We start from the raw sequence: 26,157 nt of genomic DNA on the forward strand, positions 1-26,157 counted from the left end.
GAGGGACGATCACTGCTCACTGGGTTTCACAGCCGGGGCCAGACAGCCTCCAAGCTCTCGACCACTCTCTCACAACACTTACTGGCCTGCTCTTAGCTGACCAGCCTACTGGTTAGACCCCCTTGTTGCCACCACCCACTGTCACACCAGAAAAGGGGTTGAATTGAATTTCTGAGCAATGGTTAAAACCCACTTCAGCCTTTAGGTTTGTGTTTTTACTTTGATCTTTTAATCTGCCTAATAAAACACACATAACATCAGGGCTGCTCAGGAAACCACTGCTTTTACCAGGATTCTCATCTTCCCACTATGATATGATGATAGTTTAGAAAAATACCAAATATTTATCCTGAGAAATTGCAGGGGAGATTTAACACCCAAAAGAAGCTGTTTCAAATGGACCTCTGTGTCTAGTTCTTGAGCTGCCTTTTCTGGAAGTGTTCGCCTTCCTTTAGTAACATATTTTTTTCTTTTAGTAGTGATTTTTAAATGAAATGTTTTAGCCCCTTTAGTGAACAATGAGAATCCTTTAGAGAATGGTTTCTTTTTTTGAGACGGAGTTTTGCTCTTGTTGCCCAAGCTGGAGTGCAATGGCGCAATCTTGGCTCACCACAACCTCCACCTCCCAGGTTCAAGCGATTCTCCTGCCTCAGCCTCCTGAGGAGCTGGGATTACAGGCGCATGCCACCACACCCAGCTAGTTTTTTGTATTTTTAGTAAAAACAGGGTTTCATCATGTTAGCCAGGCTGGTCTTGAACTCCTGACCTCAGGTGATCCACCTGCCTCGGCCTCTCAAAGTGCTGTGATTACGGGCGTGAACCACCGTGCCTGGCTGAGAATGGTTTCTAAAGTAGGAGTGAGTGTCTCTTTTTCCTCTGTAGGAGCTAGAGGTATTGAAACGGAGCCATGTCCCAGAGCCCACATCCCTCCGTCATCAGAGTTCCTTGTTCAGGATCCACGAGTGCGTACCTAGGTTTGGCACGTTGTGGTGTCCTCACGTTTGGTGCCCTGTGAAGCTGGGCAGCCCTTAGAGAGGCAAAGGAGTCCCGAGAGGCCGTCCTGCCTCAGGGCTCCCGGGGAAGAGTTGCCTGTGTCCCTGGCTGGGCTTCCTTCGTGCACCCAGCTCACTTCTTCCCCTTCTCCTTCCCCTTTCCTCTCTGTAGAACTCAGATTGTCCCCATGGAAATGTCAGCCAGCTCCCCAGCACAGGGGAGAGCACAGGGACTGAGGAACCAGGTGGGCCTGAGGTGGGCCAGTTCTGTCACTAATTGATGAGAGACTTGGGCCAGGTGCCTTAACCCGGGAGCCTCAATTTCTTCACCTCGGAAGTAGGGTGATAATGTAACAGACCCCATGGGATTGTGAGGACTTGGTACAGGAAAGCAGCAGCATGTGCCTGGCACGGGGCAGGGCCTCTCCAGATGGCAGTTCCTGTCTGTGTCGTCTTCCCACCCTCCTGGCACATGGGAGGAACTCAGTTTCTCCCCACTGTGCATCACACTGGGAGAGGTGTTTTTTGTGCCAATTGCCATTTTAAATCCAAATCAGCAGGGATCATGTTTGCTGTTGAACCATGTGGCATATTTATAGTGTTTTTTTGTGTGTGATCATGGTTTTTCTTTCTAGAATTTTAAGCTTTTCATGTATGCTGAGGAAGATCATTTGTGTTTTTTAGTAGGATTCCTTTTCCACTTTGTGCAAGTAAAGGCAAATCCCCTATTTGCATGTGACTGGATTAATTCACAGATAACACTTTCGCACTTCATTTTTATTCTTCACAAGGGTTCAAGATGTTTTCCCAATGCCCAGCATCTCGTGGATGACAAATATGACAAGTAATTTTACCAGAGGCAGTTTGAGGGCTCTTAGCATAGCGCAAGTAAATTATGTTGGTTCAAGTCCAAGGAACTTTGTTCTCTTTGTGTTTGCTTTTGTAGCCTTACCTCTTTGTGGCATGAGTTAGAGACATACATGAGCATTTTAAAGTAGAGAAGCCCTTTCTCCTGGGAAGGAGAAATGGAAGAGTCCAGTTAAGAAAAGGTTGTATGATTGAGTGCAAAATCAAAACCTGACAAAGCAGCAATAATTTAGCATTATAAAGCGAGCCTGCCATCAAACATCATTATGTGGCATCTTCTGGAGAAATGGAAAATGGAAGAAATTTTCAAAAATGAGTGGGAGTATTATGTTGAAAAACATATTGAGTAATGGCTTCAGGGGCCTCGTAAATAGCATCTCTTCGGCATCTTACTGGGTACTTTTGTCATCATGAATTGTTACTCTGAATATTTTCCCCCTTATTGAGCAGTGAAATTATTTACTTTTCTCCAATGATGGGGCAGTGCTACCAAGTAAATAAGCATCTGTACTCTCCTGTTTATTGGGTCAGGTTTTAAAACCGTGTGTAAATGACCATTGGTCTCTGCAGTACTACATATTTTCTTAAATCGTGGGACTCTAATTTTTACACTGCCTCCGTTTTTCTTAATTTTTATTTTCAAGACAGGGTCTCTGTCACCCAAGCTGGAGTGCAGTGTTGTGATCATGGCTCACTGCAGCCTCGACCTCCAGGGCTCAAGTGATTCTTCCACCTTAGCCTTCCAAGTAGCTGGAACACAGGTGCACACCATCACTCACAAGTGGCTAATTTTTTATTTTTTATACAGACAGGGTCTTGCTATGTTGCCCAGGCTGATCTTGAATTCCTGGGCGCAAGCAGTCTTCCTGCCGTGGCCTCCCAAAGTACTGGGATTACAGGTGTTGAGTCACTGCACTCAGCCTGCCTCCCATTTAAATGCAATAAAGGAATTAACTTCTTAAGGGAATCAGATTGTAAATATGTTAAAAGTGGAGATTGCTTGGTATTTGCTTGTCATGTGATTAATCATCCCTTACTGTCTCCACCTTATAAAATTGCAAACCCTAATATTTGGCTGCCTTAAAGTGGGACGTGTCTGTGTCTTGCCTTATGTCTCTCCACACAAAATGAGTGTAGGGTCCTCTGCTGCGACAGTAGTGGTGCCTGCTCCAGCGTGTGACTCTGCACCCTCTCTTCCCCTTACAGATTTTGGGATGACGCGAGATATCTATGAGACAGACTATTACCGGAAAGGAGGGAAAGGGCTGTTGCCCGTGCGCTGGATGTCTCCCGAGTCCCTCAAGGATGGAGTCTTCACCACTTACTCGGACGTCTGGTATGACAGCCTTTACTGCAGTGCCAGCCTGGACCCCCCAGCCTCCTCACTTCCCACCAGCTCAGTCTCCAGGGCTTTACCTTTCTCTGTTCATTGTTACCCATTTCCAGCTTTAGCTCAGTGTTGTGTGAGCCACGCTTCTTCATCATTGAGGTGTTCCTGTTGTCAGTGGACTAGCTAAGGGCAGAAGGGCATTTGTGGGATTTTAAAGAATTTGTGGGACCAGCATTTCTTTCCATCTTCAGTGGATACCAATTATGTTTCCAGGAGCTGGGATGTGCCAGAAGCCATCATCTCTTTTTGTTTCTCCCCTGCCTGCCTTCTTTCTCTTTTCCTCTTTAATAAACAGATACTGTCTGTATGTCTGCCTCACCTAATCTAACCCTCAGATTGCAGACAGTGCTTTATTTAGACCCAAAGCTTATGAGTCCTGATTGTGTTTTCCTGCTGGTCCCATCTGCTGTCTGTCTTTCAGTGGGCATCCACCGTTGCTGACCCAGGGATGGTTATGGGAAGCAAAATGTCTCCCTTAATTGTAAACAGTGTCTTCTAGCAGAAGCTCATCAGCCGAGGGATCAGAGGCCTCTAGGTAGTATTGTTTATTGTGGTTCCTTGGCAACGTTGCAGAGAGGCGGTCAGGTTCTGAAATACAAATGAGGTTATTGGCAGGCTGAGGCCCTGGCACAGGCACCTTCTAGAATGTCAGCTAGTGTCTTGGCTTTCCTCTAGGGGGGATCCCGTTGCTGTTGTGTTACAGAAATGGTAGTTGTTTACTCCAACAGTCTGGATGACCGCATAGAAGAACTATTTCAATAGTGACTGACATCATATTTTTTTTTTTAACCTCGTAAACCTTTCACAGTTCAAGGGCCTTGGATCTTATTTTGAAGACAGGTGCAAATTGGAAATAGCATTTGAATATGACCTGGCAAAGCATAATTGCTTCTTGAGCTCAAGTATGAGATCTGTTTTGCAATCAGCTTGTCCAAGATGGTTATCTCTTTACTGTCAAAGCAAAGTGCTCTGCATGGTTTTTAGAGATTGGGATGGTGAGGAGAGGGCAAGCCTGGGTACGTGCATGCATCTGTTTATTCTAGGCTTTGTGCCTCCAAGAGCTTGGAGGTCAGCTTTGTAGTATAATAAAATAGAAAACTATACAGCCAGGGAGAACAGAAGCAGGATAGAACAATAAAGTGTTGTTAATACCTCTCAGGCAAATTTTACCCAAATTCTGACTAGCAGTTATTGCTACAAGCAGCAACAAAGGGACATAGGGTGTGTTCAATGCCAGTTTCTGTCCATTTGACTACATAACTACTATGAACCAATACGAAAAGATACGTATAAACATGAATAGGCGTTTGGTATTCATTCCATGAAATGTTCAGGCATTGACTGTGCTTCAGGTTTTGTTTGGTTTTTAACACAGGCTTTGAGAATAGCACAGGTCAGGAAGGCTAGGGCGTTGGAGTAGGTTTCTCAGCTGTCCAGGCTCTGAACTAAAGCTGTCCCTCTCAAAAGAATGGAAATTATTTTAGATTGTATTCAACAGCACAAAGCAATGATTCCTAAATAGTTTAAAATCTAGAAAGAAACACAAATTTATTTGACTTTGTAGAAGAGACCCCAGAATTTTAGGATTTGGGATGTATCCCTGCAGTCAGGCGCAGTCCCCAACGCACCCACAGCATCTTTGACAGCTGGTGGTTGAGCTTCTACTAAGAGGTTTCTAGGGACTCCATGTTCACTTCCTCACAGAGGCAGGCCAGCCTCATGCTTTAGACGTCCTTGTTCTAGGCAAGTCCCTCGTGTTCTGCTGCGTCAGCCTCTGTGTGACACCCATTGGACCTTCTCTCTGTAGCACAATTGCATACCTTGCTCTGTTCTTGATAAGATAGGTCTAGGAATCATCTAAGGAGGTGTGTCTGTTCTGGGCAGAAAACCTCCAGGTTTCCTGCTGTCTTCCAAGACTTCATTCCCAGGCCCTTGGGCGCTGTAGCTGCTCTCCCCGCAGCTCCCTGTAGCACCTGTCCCTCTGAAATGACAAGGGTGCCCTCTAGGCATGGAGCAAACCAGGCAAAGGACTGGGGAACTGCACCCCACAGCCTAGAGCTGCGTCTTCTTCCTGAGCATCTGGATCACCCAACACATAATCTTTATTTTTTATTAAGAAGCTTTCCAAATAGTCACAAATAGCCAAGGTTATTTGCTTCTTTCATGGCGAATTACCATCTGTGGGGAATGTGGATTTCTCTGTAGGTTTTAATTTGCTGGTGAGTGGGCCATTGCTACCATCGCCTCCTAGTGTGGGGAAGTGTAGTTACTGAATGCTGCCTCCATCCAGCACGGGCATTGCGGGGGGACTCACAGCCGCAGGTCTGCTCCCTGGGGAAACAACCTCAAGATTCCTAATTAGAAAGGGCTTTACACAGAGACATTTATCTAATGTTTGAAGATTAAACCTGTCCATGAAATGGAAGACTTGATTTTATATGAAGTCATGAATAGCCAACACCACATAGGAAAATACCGGCTTTGAAAACCACAGAAGTGTTGCATATTTCTCAGTGCTTCTGACTGGCTGTGTGGCTGTGTTAAACCTCAGCTTCTCTGGCCTTCGGTTGCTCCATCTGTAAGGTAAGGTCTGTCTAGAGAAGTCTGTGGTACCTGAATAGAGGTTTAAATGGCTGCTGTGGCAACTGGTATTGGGTAGAGATGGTTCAATCTCCACACCTTGCAGTTGTCACATTAAGCTGTGAAGGACGACAGACTCCAGCACTTGGTGGCCCTCGGTGACAGGTGATGCTGACCTCAGACAAGAGTTGCTCAGGAGATAGGCTTTGCAGTTCAACTTGACAAGCATTTGTGGAGAGCTGGGTCTGCTACCTCCTGTATTGTTGCCTGTGTGTGATGATAAGGCTCTAGGGGGTGTGGAAGATGCAGGGATGATGATGATGATGATGATGATGATGATGATGTCGTCGTCCTGGTCCTTGAAGGATAAAGTCTTGTGGAGAAGAGGAAGCAATTCTGACAGTTTGGGGTTGCAGAAGCCTTCACAGAAGAGATGAAGTTGTGTAGGCACCCTAAGTATGGATTGTCACAAAAGGAGCACTAGGAAGCGGGGCAGGGCAGGGTGGGGGGTTCCTGGCAGTGAGAATACTGGGCAGGCATGGCAGTAGGGAGCGCCTGCTGCAGATGGGGTTGGTGGGGTTTCCTTGGGGGACTTAGGCTGCAGAGAGATCAAGCCAGGCCTCAGCTGTTGTGTTAGGGATTCTGGACTAATTCTTTAAGCCCTGTTAAGGTTTCTGAACCAGAGGGTGATTAGAGCTGTGCTTGAAGAAGTTCTTGTTAGCCGGAATATACGGCTGCGTTGAGCAAGACACTGTAACCAAAGAAGAGAGGGGTGTGGTGGGCAAGGCAAGGAGGATCCTGCACACTGAGGGAGCTCTGGGGGACAGAAGGAGGGTGCCAGACCTTGGACAGATGTGAGCCTGAGTGGACAGGTCGCAGTGGGACTCCGAGGATGCCAAGGGCATGGGTGACAGCAGGCAGACTGCTCAGGTGGAATAGGCATCGGCTGCAGGGAAGCCGGGGAAGAACAGGGCACGAATCAGAGTTCAGTGTGAGACGCACTGAGTTTGTGGGTAGCCCAGTAACCGGGAACTTGGAATGGAGCAGTTGGGCCGTGAAGGCCAAGGTGGGAGCCATGCCGTGAGAATTGGCTGCCTGCAAGCCAGTGACACAGCCAGGAAAGGCACGTGGGGCAAGAGGAGAAGTGGGCCTGGGAGGGAGCCACATCCTCAGGCCATTTCCCAGACCAGCCTGCAGTCAGCAAAAGCAGAGAGCTAGTCATTTCTTCTTTTTTATTTTATTTTTAATTTTTTGTTGTTGGAGAGCTAGTCATTTCTTGTTCCAAGCTGCATTTCAGATGTGTGGGTCCTACTTGCCACTGGCATCTGAGGCATGCTGCCCGTATGGCTGGGCTGGTTGCAGAAGGCAAAGCTTCCTGCAAAAGCTGAGGGAGAGCCCCTTCTCCCCTGGGCTCAGGCCTCTCTAAGCTGCGCTTTGGCCTCTGGGTATCTTGTACAACCTGAAGATGACAGCATTTGTTGGTCACTTGCAGTTAAAAAGGACCTTGGGTTGGTCTGTCCTCTGATTGCTAAGATTCTGTCTAGCATCTACTTTTAGTATCAATTTGTACAAAAATTTTTGATTCACCGAAAGTAGCTGAAGCAGTGAATAAAACATTCTCATACAGTCAGGGGCCCTGTGGACTTGGGCACAAGGTCAAGGTCCCAAGAACTCTTGGTGGAAAATCTCCTGCCCCAGGTTCTTCCATGAGGGTTGACCAGCACCTGTAGCCCAGGACAGGTCCAGCTAGAATCCCTGCCCCTACTTGCTGATGAGTAGCCTACTTTACTCCGCCAAAGGGAACCACGTGGAAAGGCACACAGGCCAGGGAGAATTTGTGAATTATGGAGATTTGCCCTGGGAGGGCACATTTGTTTTGCAGATTCCAGCATTGTCTTTTTTAACATTCTGTCTGAAATTTGTGTACGTGTACTATCTGTTTTAATTTGTTTTCCAGTAGTTTGAGACAAAGCTGCATGCATGGCAGAATTGCTCACTACAAAGTTATTCCTCAGCCAGCTTCTCTGCTTAAGGATTCTTTCTCCATGATACCCCCTACCAGCCAGTGCAGCCCACCCTGGTCCCCCCACCTATGACACAGACCCTCCAGGCCAGCAGCTCCGCAGCTTTGTTGGAGGTGGGGGAGCAGCAGGAATTCTCTTCTCCCTTGGCCCAACTGGACCTCAAGATCCCTATAGATCTTTTAAACATTCCAGGACCCAGGCCCTCACCCGAGACCAATCAAATCAGAGTTTCTATTGGGTGTCCAGGCCTCTGTTGAAAACCTCCCCAGGAGATTCTCCTGTGCAGCCAGCAGTGAGAACCACTTGGGTAGAGGTTTCCAGAATTGTCTGATTATCAAAATCACTTGAGGAGCTTGGTAAAGCTTGACTGTCCCAGGCCTCATTCGAGGCTACCAAGTCAATGTCCATGCTGGGGCTTGGACAACAATGTCATTCATTTTGGGTTAAAGCCAGTTTGGGAGGTACTGCCTTGCCAGGTAAATGGCTGGGACTAGGTAGATGACGAACCCAGTATACTCTACGTTCAAAGCACAGATCAGGGGCTTCCTGACCATGCAAGGGATGCTGAAAGTGCCCTCACCATCACCTTCATTAGCTCTACCACCAGGGCTGAATTTAGTCTATGGGGAACATTAGCAGCAACAAAGGGAGGATGATGTCCTACACTTAGCCCAGGGCCTGGCTCGCTGTCTATGACAATCACTGTCACCATAGTAAGGACAGTTTCTCTGCTCAGGATGTAAGAAGTGCTGGAAAGTAAGGGGTAGCATGGTTCAGTCCATCCCTTTCCAAGCTCCTCACAGTTTTTTTCTCCCTGCAGGTCCTTCGGGGTTGTCCTCTGGGAGATCGCCACACTGGCCGAGCAGCCCTACCAGGGCTTGTCCAACGAGCAAGTCCTTCGCTTCGTCATGGAGGGCGGCCTTCTGGACAAGCCAGACAACTGCCCCGACATGCTGTACGTACTTCCTGGGCCCCCTCAGTGCTCTTCTGATTTCTCTTCTCAAATGCCGGTTTTCCTTGGTCACAGGGATTAGATTAAAGCCATTCTCTCTGGTCCTTCGCCTCTCTGGCCAGGCGCGGCTGAGGAAAGGTTCGTCCTCATGGAAGGAGTTGAGTTTGGTTGGTAGACCTGTGCCTTTCCATGGGCACCTTAATTCTACCCTATATTCCTTAACGCTTTCGTTCTGATTTGCAGTTCGCACTATAGTTTCTCAGGCCAAATGTCTCTGAAATGTTTGGCCAGAGTAATCCATCCTTATTCATCTTCTCCATGTGAGGTTTTGTTTCTTTTTAAAGAAGGCAACAACACAACACTTTTACTACTCTGAAGTCAAATTCAAGAGCCCCCCGCCCCACCTCTGGCAGGCCTGAGAGAACTGCTGCAGTGAGTGTACACAGAGCTGCATGGTCAGGACTCCAGCATGCGCCATGTAGGGTCAGCTTAGTGTCTTCTGAACCCTGCCCCACATGTCTTCTCTGTTAAGTGTTCACAAAAGTCATAAACCATCCAAGTAACATGCTCTCCAGAGCTTCATCCACTGACCAGTGTGGACCTGGAGTGTGTGTGAACTGATATCCCTGCGAAGCGCTGGTGAATTTGTCTTCTCATTGCACTTTTTTTTTTTTTTTTTTTTTGAGATGGAGTCTCGCTCTGTCTCCCAGGCTGGAGTGCATTGGCCTGATCTTGGCTCACTGCAACCTCTGCCTCCCGAGTTCAAGCAATTCTCCTGCCTCAACCTCTCAAATAGCTAGGATTACAGGCACCCACCACCACGCCCAGCTAATTTTAGTGGAGATGGGGTTTCACCATATTGGCCAGGCTGGTCTTGAACTCCTGACCTCAGATGATCTGCCTGCCTCAGCCTTCCAAAGTGCTGGGATTATAGGCATGAGCCATCACACCTGGCAACCCCACTTATTTTGAAAAAACACTTTGCAGCTTTTAGTCCTAAGTTTTGTCAGATGACAAGAGAGAGTTTGTGATGCCTCCCGGTGATGGTGAGGCCTCACTACTCAGCACTCCCTCGAGAAGCCCCACTTTTGGTGGAGGACTTACTCTGTGTCCATGGATGGTGCTGTTGGTGGCTCAGTGGAGGTCAGAGCTGCTGGAGCAGGGAGGCCTCTTTGTCTTTCCTGGAACGAGTTTGAGGAGGGGGTGAAGGTGTTCTGGTTCAGTCGTCAGGTGCACAACAGGTACAGGTTGGGAACAATGCCTTTGCTTTTGACATGCACTTTAAGGCAGGCTTCAGAGATTGTTCTGGATCTCCATAGGTGAACATAAAGGTAGGCTCCCACTAGTATCTCAAGACCAATTCAGGAGATTTCCAGAAATGCTTTTCAGGACAGGCCTGGCTTCACTTTGGAAAGGATCCTGAGGAATTACTGGGCTGTTATGTCTGCATGAAGGCACCCAGCTCCTACCTCTCACCCATCCACCCACCTGGAGCCAGCACAGACTCAGGCTGGGTCCACAGTGGCGGGATGATAAATACAAACCAGACGTGTGTCAGGTGGACAGGAGGGAATGCGGGCTCCAGCAGCCACAAAAGCTTTGCTCATTTGGTCCCGTACAATGTGGGCCAGGAATCCAGATGCAGGTGTTCTTGTTCTCAGCTCAGAGTAGCAGGAGGCAGAAATCAAGATGTCAGTGGGGCTGCGGTCTCACCTGAGGCTCAGGGCCATCTTAAGGCACCTCAGGGTTCTGCAGTTGCAGGACTGAGGTCCCCATATTCTTGGCACCTGTCACCTGGGTACTGCTTTCAACCTCTGGAGGCCAAGGCCACTCACAGTCCTTGCCATATACACCCTCCGTAGGCCTGCTCATAACAGCAGTCTATTTTTTCAAGACTGATAAGAGGATCGCTCTCTACTGCTTCTACTGGTTTTTTACCTGATGAGGTCAGATCTACCCGAGATAATCTCTCCCCTTTAAGTGATTCAGTCAACTGATTAGAAGCCTAATTAGAGGAGTGAAGTATCCTCTCATGTTGACAAGTCCCACCCATACTCAAGTGAGGGGATTATATGGGATATTTACACCAGGGGCAGCAATCTTGGGGGGCATCTTAGAATTCTATAGTCTCAGAAATCATTGTCCTTATCAAACAATCAAGGTGCTATTTTTGTTTCATAGCACTTTGAGTGTTGCTACAAATACTGAATCCCTAAGCTCCTTGTAAATGGCCTGCCTCTGGAGGGCATGGGGTGGGGAAGACTAGACACACACCCCTGTGCTTTGGGAGTATGTTGGCTGGGCGTCATGCTCAATTAGCTGCTGCTTCTGAACATAGGTTCAGCTAAAGTGTATCCCAGGCAATGGACACTGTGTGTGGAATTCAGAAAGGTGGCTGCAGGAAGAATGCCAGGGAAAGCCAGAGTGAAGGCATCACCCTCGCACAGCTAGCACATGTCGGGGTCCCCATTGTCCTATCGAGGCAGGGCCAGAACCGGAAAGTTGGCTGGTGCCCTGGGCCTGTGCCAGTGATGGGAGGCTCCTCTTCTCTGAGGGTGGCACCTACAGATGCAGAAGCACTGGGTTTCCTGGAGCCCTCATCAAGCAAACTTGCTAGCATGGCCTCTTCAGAACTCCACAATCCAAACTTGGAAGAGACTCGAAAGACCACTTAGTACCTTTTCTTACCCAGTATAGAAATTCTTCTTCTCTCTGTGTTAGTTTTTTATCGCAGTATAACGAACTACCCAAAACCTACTAGTTGAGAGCAACAGTAAACATGTATTATCACTCAGAGGTTTCTGAAGGTGAGGAATGTAGGAGCGGCATAGCCGGCTGGCTCTGGCTTGGAGCCCTTCTCACGGTTGCAGCCCAGCTGTCCACTGGGGCTGCAGTCATCTGACAGCTTGCCTGGGGCAGGCAGACCCACTTGCAAGGTGTTGCTGCATAGGTAGTATGCCCTGCATGAACCACCCTGTTCTACATGGGCCTCTCCATAGCACTGCCCGAGTGTCTCAGGATGTATAGCTGGCTTCTCTTAGAGCAGAGTTCGGCACACTCTTTCTCTAAAAGGCCAGCTAAAAAATATTTTTGACTGTGTGGGCCCATACGACCTTGACTGTGACTACTTGACTCTGCCATTGTGGAACAAACACAGCTGGAGATGTCATATAAGCTAGTGTGGCTGTGTTCCAATACAATTTTATTTTTGCATACTGAAATTTGAATTCCACATAATCTCTTGCATTGTCACAAAATACTCTTATTTTGAATTTCTTTTAGCCATTTACATGAAAACCATTCTTAGGCCATAGACCTTGGAAAACTAGGCAACAGGCCAGATTTTACCCACAGGTACATAGTTTGCCTGCTGTGCCCTAGAGTAAAAGATCCAGGACCTGAGCAGAAGGCACAACGTCCTTTCTGACCAGACCTCAGAAGTCACACTCTGAAGCTCCCACCTTCTCCTTCAGGTTACACCATGTGGGAGTCAATCACATGGGGATGTGAGCTCCAGGACACGAGGGAGAGGACCACAGCTACTCCCCTGCTCCCCACCAACACACACACACACACACACACACACACACATACACACACACCCCCACCCAGTGCCCCTCACAGGTGACCATCCGCTCCACACTTTGAGTAGTACAGCCACTGTTTTCTTGTCAGCCATTATAAGAAAAATCATGCTTTCGAGTCTGAATATAAGCCATGGAGTATGAGAGCTGACGACCACTGAATTTGCATAAAGGTACAGTGCCAGAATCTAGGCTAATATTAGAACTGGTGGTATTTTAGCAAGCTTAGAAACAGCCCATGAAAGCAGGTGTGAGTTTTGCTTCTGTGGTTTGGGGTGGGTGAGGGAGAGTGTGTTGTTTTGGTGCTTTCTCTTTGACTCGGGTAAACGTTTATCTACAAGAGACTTGTGGGATTCTTACTTGGTCCACCTCCAGGTAACTGGAGTCTTAATATTAACGTAAGCTGCCTGGGATGCAGCCTACCTGCCATGGGAAACGCAGGGCACTTCCTGTTCCCAGCATAGAGTGACAAGGAAATTTACTCAAAGCAGTTACTCTGACATTAAATGTTTACTTCAGGAGGCATTTCTGCTTTGCCATCGAGAATTTTTCTCCCTTCCAAGAAAAAAGTAGAATGAAAGGAGGCAATTTGGTTTCATAGGGAGTGTCCATGTTGTCATTCTGAGTTTACTGATGAGCTTACGTGAGAAAGGAGGGTTCTGGGATGGGAGTTCTGTTGTTACAAGACATGAAAGAATGGCCTCTGTTTATCCCAGAGAGGAGAGTCCGTGAGCCCTTGCGAGTTGCCCTGAAACCTCTGCCAGGTCCCAGTTGAGAAAGTGTGTGAGTTGTGTGGTTCTGAGATCTGAACAGGCACTACCTGCTGACATTGGGGGGCTGAAGGAGCTCAGTGGCTGCAGGTGAACTGGAGCTCACCATCAGGAAGTAGCCAGATTCTCACCCCTCAGTGTCACCGAGTGTTCTGGCTTTAGAGGAAGGACTCTATGGTCCCCAAGCAACGGGGTGTTGAGGTCTGAGTCTCAACGCCATGACTCAGTGTGAATTGACTCAGCAAGTACCACGGCATCAGATTTGGGTTGTGGTTCCCTGTTGGGTCTGTACTTTAGATTGATGACAAAGCCCATCCTCAGCCTTATTTCAGCCCAGATCTCAGTATTTATGCCACAGATGTTGTTAAGCCCCTCTGGGTGCATGCTGACGCTGAGGTCACACAGATGAGCCAGGAGTGGCCCTGGCTTTCATGAAACGTAGTGACGTAAAAGGTCCCAGCTCTGATGCTCCGGGATAAGGGCCGGGACAGAGGTGTGAACGCAGCCGTGGAAAACTTGGGCTAGGAAGCCATTTGTTCTGCTGGTAACACTTCCACAGCTCCACGTGTCCGGACTCTTGCCAGAGATGTCTTCGGTCTGCAGGATTCAGGAGGGAATCTGAACTTTTAGCCTGGAGCATTATCAACTAATAGATGAGTCTGAAACAAACTTAGTGAAATCTGATGGTTTTTTGTAGTTTTTCCCATTGCTGGAATCCCGGTTTGGTTCTGCGGGAATCGAGTGCTTGAGTGGGATCCAAACAGGCAGGAAGGGCGCTCCTGCTCAGTTATTCCCAGTGAGCTCACGGAGGCACACAGGCCCCATGTCCTCCTGGCTGAGGCGTGGTTCTTAAGACAACCCTCACTGTTGAGGACTGCCAGGAGAGAGACACATTCAGCCCTGCAGGTCCTCTGGGAATCCGGTGAGCGTCGGCAGCATGCGGGAATGTGCGGGTGCCTCATGGCCTGCTGACATCCCACACAGGTCACAGCCTGTCCAGTTCAGGACATCAGGGCCAAGAGTGGAATGGGAATACAGAGGCACCTCCATGTGCTCATCCTGCTGACCATCACCCAGCCTCCAGGGCGCACAGCTGGCCCCCAGGAGGCTGCTTCCCAGCAGGGCAGGAATTCCATTTGAGTCTTGTCCCTGTTCCAGAAGGGCCGGGTATGTGTCCCCCAAAGGGGAGAGCATTCGAGAAGGATGGCTCCAGACTTGCCAGAGCTGACCCATGGGGAAAAAAAAAAGGTGCTTTTTAAAAGATGAGTTTTATCAGCTCACACATCCTTCTAGAGTCTAATGGAGATTTTTTGTATGTGTGGAAATAGTAAACAAGGTCTTGAATCCCACAGAGCAAAAAAGACTTCCTTTTTTGGGCAGCCCTGGAAGGGTTGTTACTCTGGAATGGTTTAAAAGAGGCATCACATGGCTTGTTTGTGCTGATGTCACTGCCTCGCTGCCCCTCCAGTGGCACCTCCTCAGTCCCCGGCCACAGGGCACAAAGCCAAGCACATCTCATGCTCTTGGCCCGGGTACACTTCTGCCCAGGGGCAAGTCAGCCGGAGAGGAGTTCACATCCCAGCCATATGGAGATGCATTTCATGTCATTATGGCCTATTTTAATTCTTTTTAACCCCGATCATTTTTCTTAGGCAGTGATGGGGAGTATGGAAAGGCAGGCTTATTTGTCATCAAGCTGCCAGTTTTTATCACTGCAAAGCACATCCCTGTGACATCTGTGACTGTCCCTTGGACAGTTAGGCGAGGGAGGGTCTCCTGGTGGGCCCAGGGTTACTCTTACTTAGATTAAGAGAAAATTCCTTTTTCCGGGGTCGTTGACAATCAAAGTGTAGTCATCCTGTTGCACAGAGAACTCCATCCCAGCTCCACCCTCATGAATTTCGTAACCTTGGACAAATTATTTAATGTCTGAGTGCTTCTGTTCGCCCGTCTGTAACATGGGTGTATATTATAGTCAGTAGCACCTGCTTCACAAACTCGTGAGGACTTCATCAGTTCACACACATAACTGCCTCACTGCCTGGCACCTAGTGTGCACACAGTATTCTACTGTGGGGTAGACTTAAAATTGTGGCTAAAGAGATGCTTTTCCGGAAAAGTGTCCACATGGAACTCTCCATATCTAAGAAGCATACTGTGGGGTGCTTCATATTTTGTCTAATTCCTTTACCCCCAGAACAGGAACCCGCAACCTTCCTTCTGTAAAGGGCCACATGGTAAATCAGCATTTTTAGACTTGCAGGCCACGGTCTCTGTCCTAATGTCCTCAGCTGGTAGTTGTAGCTGGAAAGCAGCTGCAGCCCACATGGAAATGAAGGAGCATGGCCCATGCCAGTGCAGCTGATGTGCAGAGGTGGGTAGCCCCGGGTTAGACCCTGTGGAGATGCAGGCCCCCAGGCTCCAGAACGCTGAATTCTAGTGGATTCTGGATGGCTCTCCCTCACACCTAGGCCCACCCTCCCTCAAGGTTGCACCGTCTCCATCTGAAGGAAGCTGCCAGGTGGCCATTAGAGCCCTTCTCTTGGCAGGCCAGCTTCCAGGCCGAGTGGCTTATCTTACATCAGGGGCCTCCCCTTGGAATTTTCCCTGAAAGCCAGAGATGGGCAGGTGGTCTGTGGTTAAGCAGCCGGCCTGACAGGAGGCTAGATGCCATTGGGTGCTTTGAGTTTCCTAGATGTGGAGAGTTCTATGTGGCCACTTTTATGGAAAAGCATCTCTTTTAGGAAGAATTTTAAAACAAAGAGGAGAGCTTCCTGGTGAGAACAGAGGTGGAAAGGAAGGCACTTTGGTTTCACGCTCACGTAAGAGGGCTGTTGGCGGTCACTCCTCAGAACTATGGCCAGCCCTGGACGGTAGCCAGCTGTACCTTTTTGCCCCAAAAGTCTGTTTACCTGGGTCTTTCTGCGTTCTGGAAGCTTGTCAAAGCCCGGGCCTTTCCTGGGTCAGGGCAGCCGGCTTTCCTTGTCCGCGTGTGGCTGACTGTTTTCGTGGGGGGCCCTGGCCACAGCTGGCAAGACTTCCTTTGTCCCATGCGACTCTGAGGGCCTCACAGATATTTGCAGCCCAGGTGCTGTCGGAGCCCAGCCAATGCGACCAAGACACAGCACAAGCGTCATCCTGTTCTGCCTGTCCTTGCTTGTGGAGTGGACTCGTGCCCAGGGCTCTCCTTGCTGGCTCATTGGAATCTGGCTTCGGGTCTACACTGGGCCTCTTGTTTGGTCCAGAATAGCCTGGCTCATCGGCTGGGGCTTGCCTGTGCAGGGCTGGAGCAAGCAGGTGCTAGATGGAGACAGCAGCAGACTCGGAGTGTGTATTTCTTCGTGTTGCAAGCCTGGCCTCATGGTGCCTTCTTCCTTTGGTCCTCTGCCAGGGGTAGCCCTGCACCAGGAGGAAGCTTAGAAATAACAGGTGGGACCTGGAGAGAGAGCGTTGGGGAAGCTGCGGTCACTCATCAGCCTTCTTAGAAACCGGGGGTTTCCTGCTTTCTAATTCTGGAAAGGATGTTTCAGCAGTGGCTGCATGAGATGTCTCAGATAGAAAACTGCTTATTTTTATTTCTTAGCACTGACACCATAAATAATACCTGTAACGATGGACAGGGTGGACCTAGATTAGTGCTTCTTGGGAAAGGAGAGTTTGGGTTTTGTACTGTGGTAGTGCTGGGTGAAGTGAACGGAACCATACGAGGTAAAACAGGAGACTCTGAAGGCCACTTGGGCCATCCAGGCAGAAAGCCAGGGACGGAGAGGGACAGTAGGGTTGTATTCAGTGCTCCCACCATACGCTTATAGGTGGGAAACCACTGCAGGCGGCCCATGAAGCCTCTTGGCCACATACGCCCTCCCAGTTTGGACCCCCCTTCCATGTGTCTTGGCTGCAGGTTTGAATTGATGCGCATGTGCTGGCAGTACAACCCCAAGATGAGGCCTTCCTTCCTGGAGATCATCAGCAGCATCAAAGACGAGATGGAGCCTGGCTTCCGGGAGGTCTCCTTCTACTACAGTGAGGAGAACAAGCTGCCCGAGCCGGAGGAGCTGGACCTGGAGCCAGAGAACATGGAGAGCGTCCCCCTGGACCCCTCGGCCTCCTCGTCCTCCCTGCCACTGCCCGACAGACACTCAGGACACAAGGCCGAGAACGGCCCCGGCCCTGGAGTGCTGGTGCTCCGTGCCAGCTTCGATGAGAGACAGCCTTACGCACACATGAACGGTGGCCGCAAGAACGAGCGGGCCTTGCCGCTGCCCCAGTCTTCGACCTGCTGATCCTTGGATCCTGAATCTGTGCAAACAGTAACGTGTGTGCACGCTCAGCGGGGTGGGGGGAGAGAGAAAGTTTTAACAATCTATTCACAAGCCTCCTGTACCTCAGTGGATCTTCAGAACTGCCATTGCTGCCCGCGGGAGACAGCTTCTCTGCAGTAAACACATTTGGGATGTTCCTTTTTTCAATATGCAAGCAGCTTTTTATTCCCTACCCAAACCCTTAACTGACATGGGCCTTTAAGAACCTTAATGACAACACTTAATAGCAACAGAGCACTTGAGAACCAGTCTCCTTACTCTGTCCCTGTCCTTCCTCATCCTCTCTCTCTCTCTCCCTCCCTTTCTCTCTCTCTCACTTTTCTCTTTCTCTCTGCTTCATAATGGAAAAATAATTGCCGTAAGTCCAGCTGGGAAGCCCTTTTTTTATCAGTTTGAGGAAGTGGCTGTCCCTGTGGCCCCATCCAACCCCTGTACACACCCGCCCGACACCGTAGGTCATTACAAAAAAAACACGTGGAGATGGAAATTTTTACCTTTATCTTTCACCTTTCTAGGGACATGAAATTTACAAAGGGCCATCGTTCATCCAAGGCTGTTACCATTTTAACGCTGCCTAATTTTGCCAAAATCCTGAACTTTCTCCCTCACCGTCCCTGCGCTGATTCCTTGTGTCCGGAGGCATGGGTGAGCGTGGCATCTGGTTGCTCCGTTTTGAGAGACACGCTGGCGACACGCTCCGTCCGTCTGACTGCCCCTGCTGTGCTTCTCAAGGCCACATGCACACAGGTCTCATTGCTTCTGACTAGGTTATTATTTGGGGGAACTGGACACAATGGGACTTTCTCTCAGTGAAGGTGGGGAGAAGCTAAACTGGCTTCCCTGCCCTGCCTCCCCACCCCCGCCCAACCCCCAAGAATCTGGTGGCCATAGGCCCTGAAGCAGCCTGGTGGACAGGCTTTGAGTCAAGGGGCCCCATGCCTGCTTCTCTCCCAGCCCCAGCTCCCCCGCCCACCCCCAAGGACACAGATGGGAAGGGGTTTCCAGGGACTCAGCCCAACTGTTGATGCAGGTTTGCAAGGAAAGAAATTCAAACACCACAACAGCAGTAAGAAGAAAAGCAGTCAATGGATTCAAGCATTCTAAGCTTTGTTGACATTTCTCTGTTCCTAGGACTTCTTCATGGGTCTTACAGTTCTATGTTAGACCATGAAACATTTGCATACACATCGTCTTTAATGTCACTTTTATAACTTTTTTACGGTTCAGATATTCATCTATACGTCTGTACAGAAAAAAAAAAAAAGCTGCTATTTTTTTTGTTCTTGATCTTTGTGGATTTAATCTATGAAAACCTTCAGGTCCACCCTCTCCCCTTTCTGCTCACTCCAAGAAACTTCTTATGCTTTGTACTAGAGTGCGTGACTTTCTTCCTCTTTTCCCGGTAATTGATACTTCTACGACATAATTTGCCATGAACTGTTTGATGCCTTTTTATAAATACATCCCCCCTCCCTGCTCCCACCTCCCCCTTTAGTTGTCTTCTAACCCGTAGGCTCTGTGGGCACGAGGCTGGTGAGGGCACGAGGCGGAAAGAAGGCCGGGCACCCGTCCTGAGAGGGCCATGGTCCTCTCCCCAGCCCGCCCTCACAGCATTGGAGTCTGTTACAGTGCAAGACATGATACAAACTCAGGTCAGAAAAACAAAGGTTAAATACTTCACACGTCTTTGTTCAGTGTTTCCACTCCACCGTGGTTGAGAAGCCTCACCCTCTCTTTCCCTTGCCTTTGTTTAGGTTGTGACACACATATATATATTTTTTTAATTCTTGGGTACAACAGCAGTGTTAACTGCAGACACTAGGCATTTGGATTACTATTTTTTTTAATGGCTATTTAATCTTTCCATCCCATGAAAAACAGCTGCTGAGTCCAAGGGAGCAGCAGAGCGTGGTCCGGCAGGCCCTGCTGTGGCCCTCGCCAGCACCCTCACCAGACCGACCGACCGACCTGTCTTTGGAACCAGAACATCCCAAGGGACCTCCTTTGCACTGGCAGGGAGTGGGACCCTGGGATCCAGGCTGGCCCAGGGCGGCATCCTCAGGGCTGTGCCAGCTGGAGCGCCAGGTCGGGGCAGCGCAGACGCCACGGTGGCCCAAGAGCCCCTTTGCTCCCTTTCAGGGGACCGGGGCTGTCTGCCAGGGGACCGGGGCTGTGGTGCTGGCCCTCTTTCCCTCGGCCAGGAATCCAGGTCCTCGGGGCCCAGGGGTCTTGTTTAGTTTTGTTTTGTTTTTAGCACTTCTCACCAGAGAGATGACGGCACAAGAGTTGCTTCTGGGATGGAAATGTTTAGGAGTAAGAACAAAACTGGGATACGGTGATTGCTAGTTGTGACTGAAGATTAAACACAAAAAAAAGTCTGTAGTGCTTTTTTTGCTTGTCAGCAGTTTGTCTCACTGCTTTCTCTAGCCTCTATCCCATAGTGTGTTCCCTTTTAAAAAAGAAAAAAGAAGGTATTATATGTAGGAGTTTTCTTTTAATTTATTTTGTGATGCCAGTTTCAATCACTGTAGAGAAGCCCCATTATGAATTTAAATTTCAAGGAAAGGGTGTGTGTATGTGTGTGGGGTGTGTGTATGTATGAGTGATGGGACAGTTTTTGATTTTTTGGGTTTTTTTCCCCCCAAACATTTATCTACCTCACTCTTATTTTTTATATGTGTATATAGACAAAAGAATACATCTCACATTTCTCAGCACCTGACAATAGGCCGTTGATACTGGTAACCTCATCCACGCCACAGGCTCCACACCCAGGTGATGCAGGGAGAAGCCAGGCTGTATTCCGGGGTCAAAGCAACACTGACTCACCTCTCTGCGTATTTCAGACAGCTTGCCTTTTTCTGAGATGTCTCGTTTTGTGTTGCTTTTATTTTATTTTATTTTATTTTCTATCTTGGTTTCCACCAAGGTGTTACATTTTTCCTCCTCTCCTAGCCAGTGGCCTTGTGAGGCCAAGGAGGGCACCAGAGCACACTTCCGGGGTCCACCAGGCTGTCCCTGGCTGGTTATCTTTGGAACAAACTGCTTCCATGCAGATCGAACACATTTCATCCTTAAGAGAGCAATTGTTCCTCAGGTTCTGAGGACAGGAAGGTGTCCAGGCAGCATAGTCTCTGTGAGAATCTCCTGGGTAAAGGCATATTGGGTTTGCTCCCCTTGCTGCTGCTCCTGCATCCCTGGAGGAGGCTTGCACCGAGGCAGGGCCATGCGGCCATGGCTGCTGCATTCATTCAGCACAAAGGTGTAGCTGCAGCAGCAGCTGGGGAGTAAGATCTGCCCAGCCTGTGCTCCAGAATGCAGAGGCTCCTAACCTCAAAGCCAGTCCCTAATAGAACACACACAGGAGCAGAGTCCCCTCCCTCTCCAGGCTGCCCTCTCAACTTCTCCCTCACCTCCCCCTCCCCTAGGGGTAGACAGAGATGTACCAAACCTTCGGGCTGGAAAGGCCAGTGGTCAGCGCCGAGCCTCCGTGGTGTCTCACCCCCCGCCAGGGCTGTACCTCCGTCTGTCCCTGGTCCTGCTGCTCACAGGACAGACGGTTCGCTCCGCTCTTACAGGCACTGATGATTTAGCTGGGAAATATGGCGGGCAGCTTTCCCCAAGTGTGGATGGTTCCTTTGCAATTCCAGTACTAAGTGAATGCGCTCAGGAGCCTTTTTCCTCCTGCCAGAACAGGACCCATCTCTCCCAAGACCCCAGGGATCTTAAGGTCATTGAGAAATACTGTTTGATCAGGGTTTTCTTCTTCCACACTGTAGGTGACCCCTTGGAATAATGGCCTCTCCTCTCTTTTGCACATACCTACCGGTTTCCACAACTGGATTTCTACAGATCGATCAGCTGGTTATAAGGGTTTTGTTTAAACTGTCCAAGTTATTGATGTCATTTTGTTTTTGTCTTATGTAGGTGGCTTTTCTTTAAGTAGAAAACACTAGCAGTGTAGTGCCCATCATAACAAATGCTTCAGAAACACTTCAATAAAAGAGAAAACTTGGCTTGTGTGATGGTGCAGTCATTTTACTGGACCAACCCACCCACCTTGACTATACCAAGGCATCATCTATCCACAGTTCTAGCCTAACTTCACGCTGATTTCTCCGCCTCTTGATTTTCCTCTTTTGTGTCCAAATAATCTTAAGCTGAGTTGTGGCATTTTCCATGCAACCTCCTTCTGCCAGCAGCTCACACTGCTTGAAGTCACGTGAACCACTGAGGCACATCATGGAATTGATGTGAGCATTAAGACATTCTCCCACACAGCCCTTCCCTGAGGCAGCAGGAGCTGGTGTGTACTGGAGACATTGTTGAACTTGAGCTGTGTGAGACCCAGACCACCCCAGGTCTCCTTCGTTTGACATACCGTTGGATGTCATGACGTTTGACATACCGTTGGAACGAGCCTCCTCCTCAGAAGATGGAAGACCATGTTCGTGGCCGACCGGGCCTCTCCTTCTGGCCTGTTTCTTAAGATGCGGAACCACATTTCAGTGGTAGGAAAAGTGGCTTCGTAAAATAGAAGAGCAGTCACTGTGGAACTACCAAATGACAAGATGCTCGGTGCAAATAGGGGTGCTTTGGGATAAAAGATTTATGAGCCAACTATTCTGTGGCACCAGATTCTAGGCCAGTTTGTTCCACCGAAGCCTCTCCCACAGCAGTCCACCTCTGCAGGCTGGTGGCCAAATGGCTTGTAAGTGGCTCTGTGGCAAGATCACACTGAGATCAGAAGGCTAGGATGCTTGTCTAGTGTCCTTAGCCGTCACATTGGGTCCTTCCAGGGTGGCCAGACAGTGTTGGTGGCCACTTCCTTCTAAAACAGGCACCCTCCTGGTGACAGTGACCCGCCATGGTATGCCTTGGCCCATTCCAGCAGTCCCAGTTATGCATTTAAAGTTTGGGGTTTGTTCTTTTCGTTAATGTTACTCTGTGTTGTCAGCTGTCTCTTCATTTCCTGGGCTAAGCAGCATTGGGAGATGTGGACCAGAGATCCACTCCTTAAGAACCAGTGATGAAAGACACTTTCTTCACTCTGAAGTAGCTGTTGGTACAAATGAGAACTTAAAGAGAGGATGTTATTTAGACTGAACCTCTGTTGCTAGAGATGCTGAAGATACAGACCTTGGACAGGTCAGAGGGTTTCATTTTTGGCCTTCATCTTAGATGACTGGTTGCGTCATTTGGAGAAGTGAGCGCTCCTTGATGGTGGAATGACCAGGTGGTAGGTACGGAACCATTGTCACAGGGATCCTGGCACAGAGAAGAGTTACGAGCAGCTGGGGGCAGGGCTTGGAAGAAATGTGGGCAATGTTTTGAACTTGTTGGTTTCTGAAGCTATCAGACCACATCAAGGCTCAGCAGTCATCCATGGGCATTTGGTTTCAACAAAGAAACCTAACATCCTACTCTGGAAACTGATCTCGGAGTTAAGGCGAATTGTTCAAGAACACGAACTACATCGCACTCGTCAGTTGTCAGTTCTGGGGCATGACTTTAGGGTTTTATTTTGTTTCTGCAACAACATAATCACTCATTTGTATGTCCACGTGTGTGTGTCCGCATCTTTCTGGTCAACATTGTTTTAACTAGTCACTCATTAGCATTTTCAATAGGGCTCTTAAGTCCAGTAGATTACGGGTAGTCAGTTGACGAAGATCTGGTTTACAAGAACTAATTAAATGTTTCATTGCATTTTTGTAAGAACATAGAATAATTTTATAAAATGTTTGTAGTTTATAATTGCCGAAAATAATTTAAAGACACTTTTTTTCTCTGTGTGTGCAAATGTGTTTGTGATCCATTTTTTTTTAGGACACCTGTTTACTAGCTAGCTTTACAATATGCCAAAAAAGGATTTTTCCCTGACCCCAGCCGTGGTTCAACCTCTTTTCCCCCCATGCTTTGTGCCCTAGTTTATAACAAAGGAATGATGATTTTAAAAGTAGTTCTGTATCTTCAGTATCTTGGTCTTCCAGAACCCTCTGGTTGGGAAGGGGATCATTTTTTACTGGTCATTTCCCTTTGGAGTGTAGCTACTTTAACAGATGGAAAGAACCTCATTGGCCATGGAAACAGCAGAGGTGTTGGAGCCCAGCAGTGCATGGCACCGTTCAGCATCTGGTTTGGTTGGTCTGGCTGCCGTCATTGTCACGCAGTGCCATGGACATGGGAAGACTTGACTGCACAGCCAATGGTTTTCATGATGATTACAGCATACACAGTGATCACATAAAAGATGACAGCTCTGGGGCACACAGGCCATTTGCTTACATGCCTCGTATCATGATTAATGCTTTTTGAAGGCAGAATCCCGAAGATACATATCTCCAATACAGAAAACAATTCTTTTTAATAAAAACTACAGCATACACAAAAATTTGTTCTAAAGTTTGACTCCACTTCCTCTAACTCCAGTGGATTGTTGGCCATGTCTCCCAACTCCACAGTATCTCTGTTGTGGGAAGCACTGGGTTTTTGCACTACATGGGAGAAAGACCCGGAAACTATTTGGGTTGTTTTCAACTTTTCATTTGGATGTTTGGCGTTGCACACACACATCCACAGGTGGAAGAGACGCCTGGCGAAAACACCTGTCTGCTTTCTAAGCCAGTGAGGTTGAGGTGAGAGGTTTGCCAGAGTTTGTCTACCTCTGGGTATCCCTTTATCTGGGATAAAAAAATCAAACCAGAAGGCGGGATGGAATGGATGCACCGCAAATAATGCATTTTCTGAGTTTTCTTGTTTAAAAAAAGTTTTTTTAAAAAAGTAAAAAAAAAAAAAGGTAATAACATGGCCAATTTGTTACATAAAATGACTTTCTGTGTATAAATTATTCCTAAAAAAAACCTGTTTATATAAAAAATCAGTAGATGAAAAAAATTTCAAAATGTTTTTGTATATTCTGTTGTAAGAATTTATTCCTGTTATTCCGATATACTCTGGATTCTTTACATTATGGAAAAAAAGAAACTGTCTATTTTGAATGGCTGAAGCTAAGGCAACGTTAGTTTCTCTTACTCTGCTTTTTTCTAGTAAAGTACTACATGGTTTAAGTTAAATAAAAGAATTCTGTATGCATTTCTATCTCTGGTTTTGTTTTGTCCCTCCTGGAAGCATCACCACACTTTGGTGGCAGGGAAGCTGAGCTACGTGGGGCACGTGTGTTCACGCATGTTGCCTGGAAGCATTCTCCACAAAAGCATTGCCTCTTCTCTGACAGCTGAGCTTTCTCAGCATGCAAATTGCTAGTGAAGACGACAGGGAAGCTATTCTATTTCTCACTCCATTAAATCATCTGGAAAGAAATTTGAATGCATAAATTACGGAAATCTGTACTGCAGTTCTGACTGATTTGTGGACTTTTTTCCTATACCTTCCAATAACAGCAGTCAGGCCAAGGCAAGTCTGATCTGCATGACTCCAGGGCAGAGGACTTCAGTTCTTCACATTTCCCGTGTGCTTTTTGGTCTTTCACAGCTGACATGCCCGCCTCGGGGGATGCTGGTGAGAACCCAGTGGGCCACACACAGGATGCGGCTCACTGGAGGAGCTCCAAAGTCTTACTTACTTTCTAGCTGCTGCTTAGTGATCTCTGTCTGCCCCAGGGACGCTACAATGTAAATATTATTTTTGTCAGGGGAAATGGCTATGTATGGCAAGGTGCGAATGTTCTAGAATCAGACTAAGAATTCATAGACACATCAGGAGGAGAAGCTGGTCATTTCCCTCAACTTTATCATGGGAAAATAGCAAAATCGGGCCAGTAGAAGAAGAGCTGCCTAGCTATGTGTAGGTAGGAGAAGTAAACCAAAGACCATGGTTACTTCAGACCTGTTGAGCCTCAGAAGTGTTTGCACCTAAAAGCAAAAGGCCTTTCTGAAAGGGGACTCTCTGCCGGGCGCGGTGGCTCACGCATGTAATCCCAGCACTTTGGGAGGCTCAGGTGGATAACATGAGCTCAGGAGTTCGAGACCAGCCTGGCTAACATGGTGAAACCCCATCTCTACTAAAAATACAAAAAATCAGCGGGACATGGTGGCAGCTGCCTGTGATCCCAGCTACTTGGGAGGCTAAGGCAGGAGAATCACTTGAACTCGGGAGGCGGAGGTTGCAGTGAGCCAAGATCGTGCCACTGTACTCCAGCCTGGGTGACAGAGTGAGACGCCGTCTCAAAAAAAAGAGGGTACTCTCAAACTTTGCATTGCTTCAGGGTTACTGCTCACTGTTGTCACCGAGTGCCTGGCACTCAGGGGATCTTCTTTAGGTGACTGATGACAAGGAGGTCTCAATTCTGAGGCTGGAAAGCCTAACAGGGCCTCCCTCTTTCCTGGGCAGGTTGGTGCTGCACTTGCAGGTTGCCACAGTGCGGTCTGCACTTGGCCTGCCCAGCCAGAAGGAGCAGCAATGTCTAAGGATGAAGGTGCTGGGTCTTTAGAAGCATTAGAACTTTTCCTCCTGTGCCATTTCTTAAGACTGCAAGCCCTCAAGAGCTGGTTCTTCATTTACCCTCCCCAAGTCCAGGTGGGCGGTTTTTGTAGGGTTCTAATGTTACTAAAAGACCTTCACATTCATTCTCTCACCAGGTGTTCACAATCACCCTGCAAAGAAAGGATTTTAATTACTCTTACAGATGAGCAAACATACAAGCATGCTCAAGAC

The 26,157-nt window shown here is 48.2% G+C and overlaps 1 protein-coding gene across 2 annotated transcripts in view; it reads left to right on the top strand.

Annotated features, from left to right (window-relative positions):
- IGF1R (insulin like growth factor 1 receptor) overlaps positions 1-24,576 on the top strand; it is a 317,863-nt gene extending 293,287 nt beyond the window's left edge. The window contains exons 19-21 of one of the 2 annotated variants that reach the window (XM_025391374.1): positions 3,066-3,195; positions 8,674-8,808; positions 17,061-24,576. In XM_025391374.1, coding sequence (XP_025247159.1) covers positions 3,066-3,195; positions 8,674-8,808; positions 17,061-17,442 — 647 coding nt within the window. In that variant the 3' untranslated portion in view covers positions 17,443-24,576. The remainder of the gene's footprint in view (positions 1-3,065; positions 3,196-8,673; positions 8,809-17,060) is intronic. The other variant, XM_025391375.1, reaches the window with a different exon arrangement.
- Positions 24,577-26,157: the final 1,581 nt, after the last annotated feature.

This window comes from Theropithecus gelada, chromosome 7b, assembly GCF_003255815.1.
Source record: "Theropithecus gelada isolate Dixy chromosome 7b, Tgel_1.0, whole genome shotgun sequence".
Lineage (NCBI taxonomy): Eukaryota > Metazoa > Chordata > Mammalia > Primates > Cercopithecidae > Theropithecus > Theropithecus gelada.